The sequence below is a fragment of the Pristiophorus japonicus genome, chromosome 18 (genome assembly GCF_044704955.1).
Source record: "Pristiophorus japonicus isolate sPriJap1 chromosome 18, sPriJap1.hap1, whole genome shotgun sequence".
NCBI lineage: Eukaryota > Metazoa > Chordata > Chondrichthyes > Pristiophoridae > Pristiophorus > Pristiophorus japonicus.
In genome coordinates, this window is record NC_091994.1 from 89014077 (window position 1) to 89035782 (window position 21706).

Sequence of the window (21706 nt, forward strand, 5' to 3'; positions counted from 1 at the left end):
AGATTGCATTTCAAGTCTTGAGGAATTTTATCAAAGCTTTCTAAAAACATTAATATCCAAATTCCGCCACACTACCATCATCCATCAACACAAATCACATATTTAAACTATTTAAATAAATTTCTTGCAGTGACCTGCCTTTATTCACACTAAATGTCTTTAAATGGCTCTTCCATCAGAATAACTCTATTATTGATCGAATTAAAGATGCTACGTTGCAAGTTATGGAGCTGTGCGTTTGACCTCCTTAGAGTTTGCGTCACACTGGCTATCGTCTGCTGCTTTTGTACTAAATCTGATAAAGCTTCACCACACTTACATCTCACCACCATCTCTACTTCACATTTCCGTTAGTATCGCGGATGCTTCTACGCCAGTGTTTTATCTACTGCTATTCACTAAACATCACTCTCATGATTTCACACAGACTCCAAAGACTCCGGGTATCAGAGTACAAAAAGTACTGAAATCTTATGCCACAGAAATAATTGCGACAAAAATCATTTAAAAATTCCCCCAGCCTGACAGCCTTCTAACTATCTCACCTCTCGTATACTTAAGGGATTCTACATGTCCCTTCACGCGACATGTACTATGAACACACCCAAATACCCAGGTGCTCTACCAGAATGGTGATACCTGGGATGTCTTGGTTTAATTCAAGGCTCCCGTAGTCCAAAGCCCTAGCATGTTACAAGTTACGTTATATCAGGGGTGATATAGAATCAGTGCTTGTGAGAGTTGTCCTTTGCAGTAAAGGTGTGGCTGTTTTGTCTGGTAACTACATGGAGTTTGGTAGTTGTGTAGCTCCTGCAGCTCATTGACTTACGCTGGCTTGTTCGTATTCATTGACATCAGTCCAGAGATGAAAACAAACGTCCCAACTAGAGCAGCAGGGAGAAGCCAAGCGGTGTAAAAACCTGCGGAGAAAGAGGTCAAAAGTTCCACGTGCATTCTAAAATGAGACAGACTTCCCGAGCGCTCCGCTCATCAGTTGGATCATTGTGTGTCATGCCATGGCTGGGCGCTGGTGGCCAATATAACCAGAGGAAATCTGCCCAGTTACCGACGGTGCACCGTCTTCCCCACAATTTCAACACATGAAGTCTGCCAATGCTTTCAGGAAAAGGGAAAGACTACCGAGGCTCCAGTGACTAAAATAATCCACGTGGTCTCTGGGATACAAGAATCACAAGGCAGGCGCATATGGTAGGCCTTATCCCTCATCTCACCAAATCTCCCAATCTCTTGTCACCATATCCGTCGATTTCTTCTCCCTCTATCCCTTCTCTCCTGTCTTCCATCCACTCCAATGGCCTTCCCCTTGGTTGAACAGGTTCCACCTGCCTTCCCGTCTTAATTTTACTTTCTTAATTTTCAACCTCTCTCTCTCTGCGGTTGATGCAAATATTAACTGAACTGAAGGGCAGATCTATGCAAATGTGCATTGATGACAGGTTCGGTAATACTTAGCTTCCATAACAAAGTAGCAATACCTGGCAGCAGTTTGCTGTGTATGGTTACAGAAGAATTACCTTGATTCAAATTGCCTTGCTTAACTCTATATAAAGTGAAGCCTGCTGAACCAGGCCCGATTACATTTATGGTTGCAATTGCACCCAGCACATTTCTGGCCCAGATGAGAACACAGAGGAAAAGCAGTATTAGACCCATTGTTATATATGTATAACTCTTGACTGTTTCTTAGTCATTCCTTACCACAAGAAACTATAAACAAGGAACTCACCCAGCCAAGCAAAGTAAATGGCAATCTTTTCTCCAAAGTACTCTCGGATATGATCAAGTGGTTGATATTTATACCATTTGGACCAACGAGCCCAATACTTATACAGACTTTGCCTTGGATTCAGATCTTCTGGAGGTATGTCATACTCTGGCAACTCATATGGGCCCTACAGACAGCACAAGATACACCAACAGGTGTCAGTACAAAAAGAGGTCATGAGTATTGAGAGAGATCATCAAAGCACAATCACACAGAGGCTATCAGTACAGCAGGTGACAAAGAGAGAGAGAGCAAGAACTGGCTGTGGAAGAAACAACCAGACTTAGATCCAGCTACAGTTGACATAGTCCATACTCTGTCACTCAAAATACATTTGAAATATATATTTCCATTATCCCAGTGCCTCGTACCTCATGGAGCGGGAAGGCAGAAGCAAAGATTCTTTCGTTTAGCAAGCGATCAATCCCAATTTCTGCTCTTTTCCTTTTACCGTACACTGTTTTGGCTAGAATTTCATACACCTGAAATACAGAAAGGTCCAGTGACTCACAAAACCTACATTCACATCACACCCCAGAACAAAACCCTTACCCCATGCGCATCCGACATCTCAATGCAACCCTCGCAAATAATCCCACCAAATGTCCACAGTCATATTACTTCCCTTCCTAACACTCCACCCAATGGCCCTAAACTCCATCCTATCCAATACCCCATTAAACATCTCCAAAAAACATCTTACCCAGGAGTACCACCCAATCACAATCAGCACACCCACCCAATACTCATACCACACCCACCCAATACTCATACCACACGCACCCAATAACCATACCACACCCACCCAATAACCTTATCACACCCACCCAATAACCATACCACACCCACCCAATAACCATACCACACCCACCCAATAACCATACCACATCTACCCAATACTCATACCACACCCAACACTTATACCACACCCACCCAATACTCATACCACACCCACCCAATAACCATACCACACCCACCCAATAACCATACCACACCCACCCAATAACCATACCACACCCACCTAATACTCATACCACACCCACCCAATAACCATACCACACCCGCCCAATAACCATACCACACCCACCCAATAACCATACCACACCACCCAATACTCATACCACACCCACCCAATAACCATACCACACCCGCCCAAGACCACCAAACACCTGCAGCCCATACTCACATTACCCAACTGCTCAGCACCTGACCATTCCCTTTCACATCCCCTCACTGTTTCATTCATATGCCACATGCCTCCTTACCTGCACACATCCAGCCCCTCAATTCCTCACTCTCCTTTATCACCTCCTCCAACCAACTCACTAATGCATTACCATATCCCATTCGTTGTCTGACCTCTGCTCTGTCAGACCTACTTACCCTCAGTTATTCTGTCTCAAGCTGAAACGAATTTCAGAGAGAAATACTGTAGAATCATGTGCTTGTGCACACACTGCGTACACAAAAATGACAACACAAGAGTTTCCAGGAACAGAAGGCCAGTGGGTTCATCCTTTTTAAAAGATCAACTCTAATTACCCACTTTCTCATCATCCCTCAGTTCTTTTCCTCTCCACAAGCATATCTCTTGAACCCATTCACGCTGTCCACTTCAATGTCCCTGGCAACTTACTACACAACTCAATTCCCCTTCTGCACAGTGCAGACTGTCAGACTCCACATACTATATAGGTTGTTATGGCCTTAAGAGGGTAAAGAAGAAAGTAACAAAGACAATTCTAGTTAACCGGAATTTATCGGAACATGTGAAGTAAGTTGGGAATAAAAACAGAAATGCTGGAAGTATGTAGAAGTTCAGTCAGTTATTATTTAAATGGAGAAAAATTGCAAAGTGCTGCAGTACAGCGGGACCTGGGGGTCCTGGTGCATGAAACACAAAAGGTTAATATGCAGGTACAGCAAGGCCATCAGGAAGGTCAATGGAATTGTGGCCTTTATTGCAAAAGCGATGGAGCAGGGAAGCAGGGAAGTCTTGCTACAGTTATACAGGGTATTGGTGAGGCCACACCTAGAATACTGCGTGCAGTTTTAGTTTCCATATTTACAAAAGGATATACTTGCTTTGGAGGCAGTTCAGAGAAGGTTCACTAGGTTGATTCCGGAGATGAGGGGGTTGACTTATGAGGAAAGGTTGAGGAGGTTGGGCCTCTACTCATTGGAATTCAGAAGAATGAGAGGTGATCTTATCGAAATGTATAAGATTATGAGGGGGCTTGACAAGGTGGATGCAGAGAGGATGTTTCGACTGATAGGGGAGACTAGAACTAGGGGGCATAATATTAGAATAAGGGGCCGCCCATTTAAAACTGAGATGAGGAGGAATTTCTTCTCTTAGAGGGTTGTAAATCTGTGGCAGCAGTCTGAAGGTATGGGGGGGGGGGGGGCACAGAGTGACAATGGAGGAGGAGGAGGTTGGGAGAACTGTAGAATTGGGGAACCATTCTTGCTCCTCCTTGCTCCACAACAACGATTTTTAAATTTATTTTTAACAAAAAAAACATAGCAGCCACTGAAGATGCCTGATTGGCTCGGCGCTATCCTATTTCGGCACGGGAGGAGACATTTTGAGGTGGCCTCAATAAAGACGACCGACAAACTTGCAGCAGGCAATGAAACAAAATAAATAAGTTCCCAGGGAAGATGAATACAGATGGGTACCTGAGACAACTGATGTATTTCTGGATAATCTAATAATCTGTTAGATTATTGGGGCTAAGATTTGCACATTTACATTCACGTATTTCAAAATGAGACTTACAATCCTGTGCCGCTGCGTGTTAGTAAAGTACTCCTCGTGATTATTGCTTCCCAAAAACCTAGAACAACAAAAAGAAAACGTAATGATGTCTTGAACAGGAGTGCTATCTATTATCAAAGTCCCAGCAAGAACATTGTGTACACAACACTGACATCACCACATCGGGAAACCACCAATTCAAATTGGTTTTCATGACACGCTCTACTTCACCGGCCCCAACTTGTGGCAACACTCGGGGAGCAGGGTTGAGGTGCAGCCCTTATGAACAAGCCAAGTCGTTGGCTGAGAGCAGCTGTCCGCTTGCGATCTTTAACCAGTACCCTTCCTAAAACACAGTGGAGAACAGTCGTAAACGGCCTCAAAGCTGGAGCATCCGAAGATCGTCCTCCTCAGACTGGGCTGTCTCCAAACATCCACCACCATCTCAGTGTCAGACCTGCTTCTCTCGATCTCAATCTCTTGCTTCAGGAGAAACGGGTTAATGCTCCACTTGGATTCGTTCCATGATTGCACAACTGAGATTGTCAACTCATTCCAAGCACAAGTTTCTTGTCCAAGTGTTAATTCTATGGCTCTTTACACTACCCCTTGGTGACCACATGCACAGTATGAAGAGGAACCCATCATTATACCAATTGTCAGCTGTGGTTCAGTGGGTAGTGCACTCGTCTCTGCGTCAAGAAGGTTGTGCGTTCAAATCCCACTCCAGGGTCCAGCACATAAATCCAGACTGACACTCCAGTGCAGAACTGAGGGAGTGCTGCACTGTTGGTGGTGCCGTCTTTCGGATGAGACAAACTGAAGCCCTGTCTGCTCTCTCAGGTGGATGTAAAAGATCCCATGGCACTATTTCGAATAAGACCAAGGGAGTTATTCCCAGTGTCCCAGCCAATATTTATCCCTCAATCAACATAACAAAAACAGATTATCTGGTCATTATCACATTGCTGTTTGTGGGAGCTTGCTGTGCCAATTGGCTGCTGTATTTCCTACCTTCCAACAGCGAGCAAAGTACAAAAGTACTTCATTGGCTGTAAAGCACTTCGAGACGTGCGGTAGTCATGAAAGGCGCTATATAAATGTAAGTCTTTTTTTCTTTTTCAAGGACCCACTCCCCCTAAAATGATATCACACACGCCCACTGGAAGTGGAGCTATACTGACAAATCCTTGACTGATGAGAAACCTCTTGGCAACCACCGATCCTGCTGCAAGTAAATAAATCGATTCCACTTCCTGGTGGTCATTGCCAACATCCCTCACGGTCGCCCCTCCTCCGGCTTCCCTAGTCAGCTCTGTTACAGGCTCCATAGTGCACAGAGAGAACAATGTGTCAGTGATTCCCTCGAGAGAAGGTGCATTCCCCCGATTACTTACTTGTCGAGCTTGGATTTGCGGAAGGCACAGGTGTAGTAATCCACTGGCCTGTTGGGGACATGCTCGGACAGAATGTTCGGGATACTGAGTTTCCTCAGGATTTCCGCAGACGAATTCATGCAGGGATTGGGCTGTGCCTGTGGATTAAATGGAAAATGCTGAGCTAGTGACTCGGCCAAGATGCACAGAAAACAAACATAAAAAAGCGGCTGGATAATCACGCGAGTCAGTGCCCAACAAATGGCGGAGGGATGGTGGGGTGATGTGGATGAAAGAGGCCGCAGAAGCTGCCGACTCGGAGAGTAACCAGATAGTTTGGGAACACCACCATTTATTTTATGGGGAGGAGGGGAGCAGGGGAAAAGAGATAAATGAAGCAACTAACGGATTTAAACACCCAATATGCTGTTTTTAAGCATACTTCCTATATTGGCCCCCAGTTAAGCAATGCCTCAGTTTCAAAATTCTCATCCTAGTTTTCAATTCCCTCTATGTCCTCGCCCCTCCCTATCTCTGTAATCTCCTCCAGAGCAGTAGTGATACCCACCCTCCTATATGCTTCAGAGACATGGACAATGTGCAGCAGGCATCTCAAAGCACTAGAGAAGTACCCCCAATACTGCAATCCATTGGCAGGATAGACGCACGAACATCCGTGTTCTCGCTCAGGCCAACATCCCCAGCATCGAAGCATTGACCACGCTCGATCAGCTCCGATGGACGGGCCACGTCGTCATCACGCCCGATACGCGACTCCCAAAACAAGCGCTCTACTCAGAGCTCCGACACGGCAAGCGAGCCCCAGGTGGGCAGAGGAAACGCTTCAAGGACACCCTCAAAGCCGCCTTGAAAAAGTGCAACATCCCCACCGACACCTGGGAATCCCAGGCCCAAGACTGCTCAAAGTGGAGGAGAAGCATCCGGGAAAGTTGCCGAACATCTCGCGTCTCTTCACTGGGAGCACGTGGAGGCCAAGCGCAAACAGAGAAAGGAGCGCACGACAACCCAAGCACCCCACACACCCGTCCCTCCAACCACCGTCTGCCCCACCTGTGACAGAGACTGTAGATACTGCATTGGTCTCATCAGTCACCTGAGAACTCATATTAGTGTGGAAGAAATCATCCTCGACTCCGAGGGTCTGCCTAAGAGAAGAATCCCCTCCAGCTCCACAACCCCCGAGATGTCTGCGCTCCTCTAATTCTGCCCTCTTGAGCATCCTTGATTATAAATCGCTCAACCATTGGTGGCCATGCCTTCTGTTGCCTCGGCCCCAAGCTCTAGAACTCCCTGCCTAAACCTCTCCGCCTCTACCTCTCTTTCCTCCTTTAAGACGCTCCTTAAAACCTACCCCTTTGAACAAGCTTTTGGTCACCTGCCCTAATTTCTCCTTATGTGGCTCGGTGTCAAATATTGCTGTGAAGCGCCTTGGGACATTTGACTACGTTAAATACGTTCTACAAGTACAAGTTGTTGTTTTTGCTTGTTAATGAGTTTGCATAAATTGCTCTCTATTGCAAGTTGAGAAAACTCAATTTCATCATCATCCTAGGCAGTCCCTCGAAATCAAGGAAGACGTGTTTCCACTCTAAAAATGAGCCATTAGGTGACTGAACAGTCCAATACAAGAACCACAGTCCCCGTCACAGGTGGGACAGATAGTCGTTGAGGGAAAGGGAGGGTGGGACAGGTTTGCCGCACGCTCTTTCCGCTGCCTGCGCTTGATTTCTGCATGCTCTCGGCGATGAGACTCGAGGTGCTCAGCGCCCTCCCGGATGAACTTCCTCCGCTTACGCCGGTCTTTGGCCCGGGACTCCCAGGTGTCAGTGGGGATGTTGCACTTTATCAGGGAGGCTTTGAGGGTGTCCTTGTAACGTTTCCTCTGCCCACCTTTGGCTCGTTTGCCATGAAGGAGTTCCGAGTAGAGCGCTTGCTTTGGGAGTCTCGTGTCTGGCCTGTGAACAATGTGGCCTGCCCAGCGGAGCTGATCAAGTGTGGTCAGTGCTTCAATGCTGGGGATGTTGGTCTGGTCGAGGACGCTAACGTTGGTGCGTCTGTCCTCCCAGGGGATTTGTAGGATCTTGTGGAGGCATCGTTGGTGGTATTTCTCCAGAGACTTGAGGCGTCTACTGTACATGGTCCATGTCTCTGAGCCATACAGGAGGGCGGGTATTACTACAGCCCTGTAGACCATGAGCTTAGTGGCTGATTTGAGGGCCTGGTCTTCAAACACACTTTTCCTCAGGCGCCGAAGGCTGCACTGGCGCACTGGAGGCGGTGTTGAATCTTGTCGTCAATGTTAGACTATAGGTGAAAGCTGCCACCTCCCAGATCTGTGTGGCTCATTTTGAGATCCCATTGAGTTTTTATAAACCGTGTCTGTGAAATGTTGGTGATTGAAAGTGTTTTTGTGATATGAATGTAAAGACCCATACTGACCTGCAGAGGAGCCCTCATACACAACTCTTCTGCATAATACACCAGCACATCCCAGGGGGCGCTCAGCTTCAAGTAATGGATGCTCTTCTTCTCACTGACGGTCTCATCCTAGGAGACAATTACATGAAATACCAATAGGTTATTGTAATGTATTTGCTTCATGGGTTCTTTGCTTAGCATTCATGGCAACACATTGCTATTAAGAACTAGTTGGTTTATTAACAAAGGTTTAACAATCACACTACACATTACCAGTTATGGACATGGACCATATACAGTGGACACCTCAAAGCACTGGAGAAGTACCACCAACACTGCCTCCGCAAGATCCTGCAAATCCATTGGCAGGATAGGCGCACCAACATCAGTGCTCTCGCTCAGGCCAACATCTCCAGCATCGAAGCATTGACCACGCTTGATCAGCTCCACTGGACGGGCCACATTGTCCGCATGCCCGATACTAGACTCCCAAAACAAGTGCTCTACTCAGAGCTCCGACACGGCAAGCAAATCCCAGGTGGGCAGAGGAAATGCTTCAAGGAAACCCTCAAAGCCTCGTTGAAAAAGTGCAACATCCCCACTGACACCTGGGAATCCCTGGCCCAAGACGCTCAAAGTGGAGGAGAAGCATCCGGGAAGGCACCGAACAACTTCGAGTCTCTTCGCCGGGAGCACGCAGAAGGCAACCGCAAACAGCGGAAGGAGCGCACGACAACCCAAGCACCCCACCCGGCATCGGCACTTTCATGGGGGCCAAGGTAGTGATTCACACAAACTTTTTTCAAAATTGGACCGGACCTCAGCTTACATGACCCAGGAGCTGGCGAGTGAGTCGAAGAAGCTGACCACCATCATGACACACAAGGGGTTGTTTGAGTACAACAGATGTCCGTTCGGGATTCGCTCGGCCGCCGCGATCTTCCAACGAAATATGGAAAGCCTCCTCAAGTCGATTCCAGGGATGGTGGTTTTTCAGGACGACATCCTCATCACGGGTTACAATACTGAAGAACACCTCCACAACCTGGAGGAGGTGCTACGCAGACTGGACCGGGTAGGTCTGCGACTGAAAAAGGCGAAGTGCGTCTTCCTAGCTCCAGAGGTAGAATTCCTGGGGATGAGGGTAGCAGCAGACTGGATCAGCCCTACTGCATCCAAGACGGAAGCGATCCAGAGAGCACCCAGACCCCGTAACACGACGGAGCTGCATTCGTTCCTGGGGCTTCTGAACTATTTTGGTAACTTTCTTCCCAAATTGAGCACGCTGCTAGAGCCGCTACACGTGCTCCTAAGCAAAGGTCGCGAATGAGTCTGGGGGGACAGCCAGGAAAGGGCTTTTAATAGAGCACGCAATTTGTTACGTTCCAACACTCTGTTAACACTATACGACCCATGTAAGAAACTTGTGTTAACGTGCGATGCGTCATCCTATGGGGTCGGGTGTGTGTTGCAGCATGTCAATGGTCAAGGGTCAGTTACAGCCGGTAGCTTATGCCTCCAGGAGTCTGTCCCAGGCAGAAAGGAGTTACGGGATGGGAGAAAAGGAGGCGCTCGCATGTGTATATGCTGTAAAGAAAATGCACCAGTACCTGTTTGGCAGGAAATCTGAGCTGGAGACAGATCACAAACCCCTAATGTCCCTTTTGGCCGACAACAAGGCCATAAATGTAAATGCATCGGCCCGCATACAGAGGTGGGCACTCACGTTAGCCGCTTATGACTATACAATTCGGCACAGACCGGGCGCCGAAAACTACGCCGATGCACTCAGCAGGCTCCCACTAGCCACCACTGAAGGGGCTACCGAGCATGATGCTGAGATGGTCATGGCTGTTGAAGCGTTCGGAAGCGAAGGCTCACCTGTGACAGCCCGTCAGATTAAAGTCTGGACAAATAGATACCCGCTATTGTCTCCATTCAAGAAATGTGTCCTGAATGGGGACTGGGCAGCCACGTACAGGGCATGCCCTGAGGAATTTAAACCATTTCACAGGCGCAAGGATGAACTCTCGATTCAGGCCGATTGCCTACTGTGGGGAAAACGCGTAGTCATGCCCCAGATGGGCAGAGAGGTGTTCATCAGAGAACTCCACAATGAGCACCCGGGCATTGTCATGATGAAGGCAATTGCCAGGTCACACGTTTGGTGGCCAGGGATAGACGCAGATCTGGAACTTTGTGTTCCCAGGTGCAATACGTGTGCCCAGCTGGACAATGCACCCAGGGAAGCCCCCCTTAGCCCCTGGCCATGGCCCGCCAAGCCTTGGTCATGCATCCATGTGGACTATGCAGGTCCTTTCATGGGAAAAATGTTTTTGGTTGTAGTAGACGCCTACTCCAAATGAATCGAGTGTGACATTTTAAATTCAAGCACATCCTCTGCCATGGTAGAAAGTCTACGGGCAATGTTCGCGGCCCACGGTCTACCGGACGTCTTGGTCAGCGACAATGGCCCGTGCTTCACAAGCACTGAATTCCAGGACTTCATGGCAGGCAATGGAATTAACCATGTCAGAACGGCACCGTTCAAGCCGGCCTCAAACGGCCAGGCAGAACGAGCAGTGCAGATAATCAAACAGGGGATGCTCAGAATCCAAGGGGGTTCCCTACAAAGATACTTATCACGCCTCCTGTTGGCCTATAGATCCCGACCACACTCGCTCACAGGGGTTCCACCCGCAGAGCTGCTAATGAAAAGGACGCTCAAAACCCGATTATCCCTTATACACCCCACCATGAAAGAAATTGTCGAGAGCAGGCGCCAGCCACAATATGACTACCATGACAGGAATGCGAGGGCGCGATGTATTGATGTAAATGATCCTGTTTTTGTCCTCAACTACGCTGCAGGGCCCAAATGGCTCACAGGCACTGTGATTGCCAAAGAGGGAAATAGGATTCTGGTAGATAAACTTACCAATGGACAAATCTGCCGCAAACACATGGATCAAACAAAAAGGAGGTTCAGCAACCCCATAGAAAAAGCAGAGGAAGAACACGATGTAGAGTTCATTCCACCACAGGTGACCGAACACAGGAACCAAAGGGAGGAGAGCCCAGTCACTGTGGGCAGTCCGGACAGGCCTGAGGCACCGCAAACAGCAGACACTCAGGCCAGCGCCCAACAACCAGAGCCCCAACTCAAGCGCTCTATAAGAGAGCGTAAACCACCAGAGAGACTTAACCAGTGATCCCAATAAGACTTTGGGGGGGGAGGTGATGTCATGTATTCAACCAGCAATGTAACCCATGTATAATCTGATCTAAGTTGTACACTGTGAGAACAATGACCACTCGGTGGGAGACACTCCTAACCTGGGCCTTCAGGTACAAAAGGGGAAGCTCCACCCACCTTCATCACTTGGAGTGCTAAGGAATAAAGGACAGGTCACAGACTGACCTTCTCTCAAGCATGGGCCTCGTGTGCATTTATACTGTATAGTAAGGACGTATCATAGTCATTTTGTAATAATAGCAACGCTCCATATAGACTATCTAGATACGTACTTAAAAAGAATCCACCAACAGAAACTCATGTGCATCAAATCATAAATGGGGTGGATTATCGGGTCTTTTGCGCTCCATTCTTCGCCCCGGAGTGGCAGCAATGTCGGTGGTGAGGTTTTCTGGGCGGGTGGTCAGCCTCCAGCGCCCCGCGGGGATTTTCGGGGCTGGTTTTGTGGCGTGGAGCAGCATCGCCCAGAAGAGTTGCGCCGGTGTGCAACGCCCCTGGTTGCGACACCGGCGCATTTTTCGGCTCCCGGCCGACCCGACCGCCCCGCAGCGCCCCCTGCTGAGACCGCCTGGGAAAACAGGTGGTCCAACCTATACCGACTGCAGAGAGGTAAGTAATGTCATCATCATCATAGGCGGTCCCTCGAAACGAGGATGACTTGCTTCCACGCCGAAAAAGGATGAGTTCACAGGTGTTTCAATGAAGGACCTAATATTCCAGGTCCCGAACTACATGTTGAAGGGTGGAAGATGCCTATGCGTGGATTTTTTTAAGGTGTGGTGGCCGTTGCACACCAGCCACCACATGGGCTTGACAGTGCTAGGTCTTGGTCCAGTGGCAAGGTTTAACCAGGACGACTGGAGACCTGCTCTGCTGCACGGACCTAGTGCACGCACATATCGCAGTGTGGGCTGGTCTGTGCTGCCCCTGGGCCCTCGCCTCTTCTGGGCCCCGATCACATCCCTCTACGAACTCTTGCCGCTCCTTCGCCCCGACCTCACCGCTCCTGCTGTACCTGCCCCGCACTGCAGTCAGCCGTCGCCCTCCTGCAGCAGCACGCGCTGGCCCCAGACTGCTGATGGTCTTGCAGGCCAGGACCGCGCCAATTTCCAGGCCGAGCCGTCGCACGCTGCTCCCTCTAAAGGCCCCGGCCTGCTGGTAACTAATGTAGTCCTAAGGTAAGTGTGATCGTTTTTTCTTTTAATTTTTTCTGCGATTTATGTTGTGGTGACGTGTGCAATGTATTGGGAATGTTTTTGTGGGGGGGTTTTTTCAGGTTTTTTTTTCTCCCCGGGCGTCTCTTGGAGCGCTCCCAGGCTCGGCTCTTTAGCTCGGGATTCTCCCATGCTAACGCCCCAAGAGAGGTGTACAACGCCTCCCTTAGTGCTGCACCTTCTGACTTAGGGCCCAGCTGCCCAATTTTGCTGAGTGAGGCGCAAACTGTTCCCAGGCGCAAACTTTACCGCCCCAACGCCATTACCGCACCGAAATCATCAAAGCCCAAAAGCCACCCCGCCACCATTTACAGCCAAATTTTTGGAGGGATCAGTGTATTTTGGAACTAACTTAATTTTGCAAGTATCGGCACGGGTACAACGCCGTCCTCAACAGGTAATGGACGATTTTTTTTTTAAAGTTAACCTTTTCACTCGGGGTCAAACCCACCTGTAATATAATGTTTGCCCCTTTTTGCAAGTTTTGCGAATAAAGATTTTTTTCAAAAACGGCACGGGGGACCACTTTGAAAAACCTTACCTTACCAAACCAGAGTCTGACAGAAATCGGTGCTACAGACGCCACGTTGTTTATTGGAGCCGAGCTCTAGGTTTTGGAGGGAACAAGACATATTATATCCAAACTAACTAAAAATGTTAGTTTGGGCGGAGGGAAAAGAGAAACCTTATTTATTGCAGCCAATTGCGAGTTGAAGTTCCACCACCGAACCGCTGCTCACAGGACTCGAGGCATACAGAGCCGTAGTGCCAGCCGGCAGGATCGCACCCTCGGCCGGACACAGGAGCACGGCCCTCGGCATCCAAAGAAGCGGGGGTGGAGGCGGGGAGGTGGAAGCCAAGCCTTGGACAGGGACGGCAATGGGGGGGGGGCATTCGGCCAGGGATAGGGGTGGCCGTGGCGGGGGGCCATTTGTGAGCCGCGGGCTGGGACGGGGAGTTTCAGCATCAAAACACTCCCAGGGCAGGTACAGCACGGATACAAAAGCCAAATACTGGATGCTGGAAATCTCAGCACAGGTTAATTACAGAATAAAATGGTACAATTACACGTTACCCTGGAACGCTTGGGCATGCGCAGTTTTTCGGCGCTATCAATTAGCTCCACCCACAGAAGCTCAGGTTGTTTTGCGCCAAATTCAAACAGAAAAATGGCGAAACTTCGGATTTTTTTGAGGGGGGAAGCTACTTCGGCTTAAAAAAAAAATCGTCTGTTAATCTTAAATAGTGCCAAAAAAAAAGGCAATGTAGAATTTTGGGCCCGCTGTACTATGCACTCATGTGGGAACAGGATGTTACTGCCAGTTGGGGAATTCCCTCACCTTCTCCATCAAGAGCCCCACATTCTGCAAATTCTTCACAAATTTGTTCCTCCATTTCTCATGTTTGTTGAACACATTCATTTTTGCCGTGTCTTTCTCGTCTTTCTCCATTTCCTGATATGTGCACCTGACCTGCTTTTTTGCCTTTGCTTTTTTCACCTCCCATATCAACACAAAATCTGAAATGAAGAAAATCACATGTTAAACACATGCTCCTCACCAGCCGATGAATGCAGACCATGAACTGGGCTCCTGTCGCCAGACCACTCTGCTCTGATCCGCCTCATGACCGTGGTAAGCAATCCCTGGCAATGACTTTACAGCTCTTGCTTTTACTGCCATCAGTACCTGCGAAGATCTACTGATAATGTTCCTGGGGATTTACCCACAGCATCCCTGGGGAATTATTGGCAGTATCCCATCGGCTTTACTGACAGTATCCCATGGGATTTACTAAGAGTATCCTATCGGCTTTACAGACAGTAATCCATGGGATTTACTGATCGTATCCCTGGGCATTTACTGACTGTATCCTCAGAGGTTTACTGAATCTGGCCTGTGGAATTTTGGGACACTTTGCTTAGACCCCAAATCCAGTCCCTCACAACACGTTCTACTTCCACTTCCGCCCATCTCGTGCCCCAACGTACCCAAACCCTCATTCATGCCTTTGTCATCTGCAGATTCAACTCTGCCAATACCCTCCTTGCCAGCCTCCCAGGCTCCACCCTCCATACACTCTAATTGATCAAGCACACCACTTCCGCACAAAGTCCCTCTCTTCTACCAACTCTGCCCTGGCCAATCTCCATGCCCCAGCACATTGACTTCAAAATCCTCATCTTCAAATCCCTCCGTAACCTCACCCCCTTCCAGCTTTGCAACATTCTCGAGCACTACAACCTGACCTGCACCCTCCACTCCTGCATCTCTGGCTTACCGTGCAGTCAGCCCTCCCTCAGCTGTATCATCAGTGCTATAACCTTCAGCCATCTCTCCCCTACACTCTGGAACTCTCCCTAAACCCATCCCCTTTGCTACATCTATCCACATCTTCAAAATCCTCCTTATAACCGACCTCTTTCACCGCATCGTTGGTTCGCTCCCCATTTCCTGTCCTACATCTGCTTGGGTCTGGCCCCCAATTTTGACGCACCTCGAGATGTTTTGCTTTGTGATATAAAAATACATGTTGCTGTTGTTGAAGAACCCCCAAGAGCTGCAATTTGACTTTCTGTGTCAAACCGGAAAAGTCTTCACAGAACACCCGCTCTGAATCCCGTCAAACTGGATCAAGCTCTTCGCCAGTGCGGCTCGTTCCCTCAAGTGTATCACATCTTTCAGAAACATTTCAAAAGTGCTTCACAGACAATGAATTACTTTCAAGTGTAGTGTTATATAGATTAAAATGGCAGTCATTTTGTACAATGGCACAATCCCACAAAGAGAAATGAGATGAAAATGAATTTGGTGGTGTTTGTTTGAGGGGGGAATGGTAGCTAGGACACTAGAAGATCTTCCGACTCACCATTGAACAGTGCCATTTGAACCACTGGAACTGTCACATTCAAAGCGACAATGCAGCACTCCCTCAGTACAACACATTAGATTATGGAGTCAAGTCTTAGAGTGGGACATCAATGCACACCCTCCAGAATGAAAGGTGCTCCCAACTGAGCCATGCTGACAGTGCAGTGTAGGCACAGATAAAGAACTCTCATCATCATAGGCAGTCCCTCGGAATCGAGGAAGACTTGCTTCCACTCTAAAAATGAGTCCTTAGGTGACTGTACAGTCCAATACGAGAACCACAGTCCCTGTCACAGGTGGGACAGGTAGTCGTTGAGGGAAAAAGGGTGGATGGGACTGGTTTGCCGCACGCTCCTTCCGCTGCCTACGCTTGATTTCTGCATGCTCTCGGCATTGATTCTCGAGGTGCTCAGCGCCCTCCACTTTGGGCGATCTTTGGCCAGGGACTCCCAGGTGTCAGTGGGGATGTTGCACTTTATCAGGGAGGCTTTGAGAGTGTCCTTGTAACGTTTCTGCTGCCCACCTTTGGCTCGTTTGCCGTGAAGGAGTTCCGAGTAATGCACTATGACATTCACATTGCTATCTGCTGTTTTATTCTGAAATGTGCTTCTTGAGCAACTAAAGAGGTTTTCTCATCTATATAACAGCAGTTACTGCATGCTCTTAGTAAACCACTGCATATGATACACTTTGAGTTGTTTCGGAGATGTGATGATCAATGCAAGTCTTTTTTTAAACATGGTGAATTTCCACGGGATTCTCCCGCTTGTCCGCTATTTTTTTACGGCTCTTCCCCCGAATTTACAGCGGACAAGCACGAGAACACAAGCAGATAGAAATTAATAGGTCGGATCTAGTGACGACATTCCAAAAGTACTTCATTGGCGGTACAGCGCTCGGAGACGCCCGGCGGTTGTGAAAGGCGCTATATAAATCTAAGTCTTTTTTTTTCTTTAGTAAAGAAACGCTACTGTAGAAATTAATGGGATTGAAAGCAGATAGATCCCCTGGACCTTGATGGTGTACATTCTGGGGCTTTGAAAGAGGTGGCTTTAGTGATAGTGGATGCATTGGTTGTCATCTTCCAAAATTCCATAGATTCTAGAACGGTTCCTGTGGATTGGAAGGTAGCAAATGTAATCCCGCTATTTAAGAAAGGAGGGAGAGAGAAAATGGGGAACTACAGACCCAGCCTGACATCAGTAGTATGGAAAATGTTAGAATCTATTATTAAGGACGTGGTAACAGGGCACGTAGAAAATAATAATACGACTGGGCAGAGTCAACACGGATTTATGAAAGGGAAATCATGTTAGACAAATCTGTTTTTTGAGGTTGTAACTAGTAGAATAGATAAGAGGGAACCAGTGGATGTAGTGTATTTGGATTTTCAGAAGGCATTTGATAAGGTGCCACATAAGAGATTATTAAACAAAATTAGGGCTCATGGGATTGGGGTAACATACTAGTATGGATTGAGGATTGGTTAATGGACAGAAAACAGAGAGTAGGAATAAACGGGTTATTTTCAAGTTGGCAGTCTATAACTAGGGGGTACCGCAAGGATCGGTGCTTGGGCCCCAGCTATTCACAATCTATATCAATGATTTGGATGAGGGGACCAAATGTAACAAAATCCAAGTTTGCTGATGATACAAAGCTAGGTGGGAATGTAAGTTATAAGGAGGATGCAAAGAGACTTCAAGGGGATTTGACAGGATAAGTAAGTGGGCAAGAACATGGCAAATGGAATATAATGTGGAGAAATGTGAAGTTACCATTTGGTAGGAAAAATAGAAAAGCAGAGTATTTTTTAAATGGTTAGAGATTGGGAAATGTTGGTGTTCAGAGGGACCTGGGTGTCCTTGTACACAAATCACTGAATGTTAACATGCAGGTACAGCAAGCAATTAACAAAGCAAATAGTATGTTGGCCTTTATTACAAGAGGATTTGAGTACATCTTACTGCAATTATATAGGGCCCCGGTGAGATCACACCTGGAGTATTGTGTACAGTTCTGGTCTCGTTTCCTAAGGAAGGATATACTTGCCATAGAGGGAGTGCAACGAAAGTTCACCAGACTGATTCCTGGGATGGTGGGGATTGTCCTATGAGGAGAGATTGAATAGACTAGGCCTATGTTCTGTAGAGTTTAGAAGAATGAGAGGTGATCTCATTGAAACATACAACATTCTTACAGGGCTTGACTGGGTAGATGCAGGGAGGATGTTTCCCCTGGCTGGGGAGTCTAGAACCAGGGGTCACAGTCTCAGAATAAGGGGTTGGCCATTTAAGACTAAGATGAGGAGAAATTTCTTCATTCAAAGGGTTGTGAATCTTTAAAATTCTTTACCCCAGACGAGGGCTGTGAAGGCTCAGTCGTTGAATAGATTGAAGACAGAGATCGATAGACTTTTGGATATTAAGGGAATCAAGGGATATGGGGATAGTGCAGGCAAGTGAAGTTGAGGTAGAAGATCAGCCATAACCTCATTGAATGACCGAGCTGGCTCGAGGGGCCAAATGGCCTACTCCTGCTCTTTTTTCTTATATTCTTAGCTCTTGCGAAAATACAGCTGCCTGACATAACCAATTGTGTGTTAGCACACCCTGCTGGTCACAGAGAGTGTGGTTTCTTGGCAAGCTCCATTTCCCTGCTAAAACTAGCTGCCAGGTACCAGGGTCATTGGCATAAATTTCCATCAGTTTCAGGTGTGCCCACTGACCTGAGGCAGGGCAACCTGTACTTGAATCTATAGCAAGCCCACACCAACAATGTATTCTACCCAGAGATATAAATTGCACATATTCAACCACCATGTGTATTGTTTCCATGATGGTAATTCAAACAATTAGGGCATTTAAAAAAACCACGGAGACTGAAGACAGGGGTTGCAGTGGGGGCAAACAGCGAAATGCATGAATCCAGACACAGTGACAAACAGGACAGCACTGAGACAGAATTGAAGTTTTTACCAATTTTCGTTGTCCCATCCCTGAAATAGTTCCCTCTGAAGTCAGGGCTGTAACCACGATTGGAATTAATATACAAGTCGTCATCATGCACATCACCCTGCAACACAACAGCACAGATGTGATTAACCATTTAACACAGCAACCAACATGGACACAAACCGGCAAGAACAGGTATTAAGCAAACAAGCACTGGTGCTAACAAGCCAGCACAGGTATTAACGAGCAAGATCTTGCACTAAGCAGTGAGCGTTGGCATTTACCAGTGAACACAGGTATTAGCCAGCGAGGATGGGAATCAGCCAGTTAGAATGGCATTAACCAGTGAACATGAGCAGTAACCAGCAGGCAGAGGCATTTATGTAGCAAGCACCAGCAATAATCAGCAAACTTCTACACTAATCAGTGAACAATCGCATTAACCAGTGAGCATGGCATTAACCAGTGAGCGTGGGCATTAACCAGTGAACCAGTGAGCATGGGCATTAACCAGTAAGCATGGCATTAACCAGTGAGTCTGGGCATTAACCAGTGAGCATGGCATTAACCAGTGAGTGTGAGTATTAACCAGTGAGTGTGGGCATTAACCAGTGAGCGTGGGCATTAACCAGTGAGCGGGGACATTAACCAGTGAACGTGGGCATTAATCAGCGAGCATGGCATTAACCAGCGAGCGTGGGCATTAACCAGTGAGTGGGGACATTAACCAGTGAACGTGGGCATTAACCAGTGAGCATGGCATTAACCAGCGAGTGTGGGCATTAACCAGTGAATGTGGGCATTAACCAGTGAGTAGGAACATTAACCAGTGAACGTGGGCATTAACCAGTGACTGTGGGCATTAGCCAGTGAACACAGATATTAATCATCTTAGTCATAAAAGCCAATACGCAATTTCAGAAAGAACAACGGCATCTAAAATACTCACTTTACAAACGTACCACAAACCCAGCGCAACACAATTATTGTGGCCACAGATTTAGTGGCACTGGGCAGTTGTAGAGTTTTACAACAACAACTTGTATTTATATAGTGCCTTTAACATAGTAAAATGTCCCAAGGCGCTTCACAGGAGTGTTATAAGACAGAAATTTGACACCGAGCCACATAAGAAGAAATTACAGCAGATGACCAAAAGCTTGGTCAAAGAGGTAGGTTTAAGGAGCCTCTTAAAGGAGGAAAGAGAAGTAGAGAAGCAGAAAGGTTTATGCAGGGAGTTCCAGAGTTTAGGGCCCAGGCAGCTGAAGACACGGCCACCAAAGGTTGAGCGATTATAATCAGGGCTGCTCAAGAGGGCAGAATTAGAGGAGCGCAGACATCTCAGGGTTGTTGTGAGGCTGAAGGAGATTACAGAGATAGGGAGGGGCGAGGCCATGAAGGGATTTGTAAACACGGATAAGAAGTTTGAAATCAAGGCGTTGCATAACTGGGAGCCAATGTAGGTCAGCGAGCACAGGGGTAATGGATGAGCGGGACTTGGTTGGAGTTAGTACATGGGCAGCCGAGTTTTGGATGACCTCAAATTTACGTAGGGTAGAATGTGGGAGGCCAGCCAGGAGTGTGTTGGAGTGAGGTTTAATTACTCTGAGAGACAGGATGGGCAGTGGGCACCCTAATTCAGATATTCAGATAGGCTAGATGCCTCAATCACACAAGAACAGAGGGTCCAGGTGCCCCAGCTCTCACAGAACATGCAAACATACTAAACTGATGGACAGGTAAAGAGCAGCTGGTCCACTGAGCCTGCCTCACACAGTTATGATACTTTTAGCTTCATGATTCACAATACCACTCCCTGCCCTCCACCCACACAACAGCAGCTTTGTAATCTCCTGAGCGGGGCAAAAACCCAGATTTAAAAGCCAATTTGGAGGAAGACTTATAGAGAATTCAAGCTCTGCAGCCTGGCTGCAGTTTTGAGAAAACACAAACCACATTGCATTAAGTCATCAATCAACTTGACATTTTAGGACCTTGGGTAGCGAGCCAATTAAAGATGAACAGACTATCAATTGAGCCAATAAGGTCAAAGAAGGCGAGTTCTTTTCTGTAAATTGAACCAGGTATAAGTACAGCCATTTTGGCCATGTGGTCTCAGAAGTACAAAGGCCAGGCTTAAAGCCAGAAGCTTGTTGCTGCTGCCAGAATAAAGTTATATTAAAACTACAACCGGAGTTCGTATTTCAATTGGGAATTCAGAGATCTAATAATTTTGGCGTCACGAACAGGTTCGCTGAGGGAAGAAACTGAATTTTGGACATCGGACCTACATACTGAGATAAGGACTCCTCTTTATAAAAGTCCTCGGTCAAAAGTCTAAATTCGCCTCTCCTTCTACGCGATTCCGAAAGCCTCCGGTTTGCGAACCCTCCGGTTGGTAGTCGGCTCGAGGTCCCATAGATGTCTAACTTTGGCGGTGTGTTAGTTAATTAATCACCGACCCACTGATCGGCTGGAAAGCCTACGACTCGAGACCCCAGTAAAGAAATCAGTATTATGGCAGCAGGAGATAAGAGCAAAGAATTGCCTACAACAGTTAAAGGCGGACGGGCACCATGTGAGGTTTCGATAGATGAAATCCTCGAACAGTTGAAAGAATACATAGAGCAATAATTCAACTTATCTAAAACCTGTATTAAGATCAAACAAAAGTACAGAACCTCCAAAGGACAATGGTCCTTGGACGAGATTAAAAGGGTCTGGGAAAAAACGACCCGCATGAAAAATAAAGAGCGAACTAGATGGTCCCTAGCCGTTATGGGACAGATCCGAAAGCAGAATGAAATTCTAATGCGTTCCCAACATGATCAAGAACTGACCAGTACAAAGGACCAATTGCAAGCTGTTTGTGCACAGCTGCGACAGAAAAGACTTGAACTTGAAAAATCGGAAGCGGAAGTTAAAGATCTTAAAGATGAAATTAAAGAATGGAAAAAATCATTAGGTCAAGAGACAGTAATAGGAAAAGGAAAATGTATCGGTCAATTCCCAGGGTACTCATGTTTGGATAAATTAAAAGCGCAAACCCG

At 47.3% G+C, this 21706-nt stretch overlaps 1 protein-coding gene across 1 annotated transcript in view; it reads right to left on the minus strand.

Moving 5' to 3' along the window:
• ano11 (anoctamin 11) overlaps window positions 1-21706 on the minus strand; it is a 99937-nt gene that overhangs the window by 44934 nt on the left and 33297 nt on the right. The window contains exons 7-14 of the mRNA XM_070860288.1: window positions 18681-18777; window positions 14173-14351; window positions 8384-8491; window positions 5945-6081; window positions 4569-4626; window positions 2158-2268; window positions 1748-1913; window positions 830-920 (exon numbers count right to left, since the gene is read on the minus strand). Of these exons, the coding sequence (XP_070716389.1) occupies window positions 830-920; window positions 1748-1913; window positions 2158-2268; window positions 4569-4626; window positions 5945-6081; window positions 8384-8491; window positions 14173-14351; window positions 18681-18777 (947 nt within the window). The remainder of the gene's footprint in view (window positions 1-829; window positions 921-1747; window positions 1914-2157; window positions 2269-4568; window positions 4627-5944; window positions 6082-8383; window positions 8492-14172; window positions 14352-18680; window positions 18778-21706) is intronic.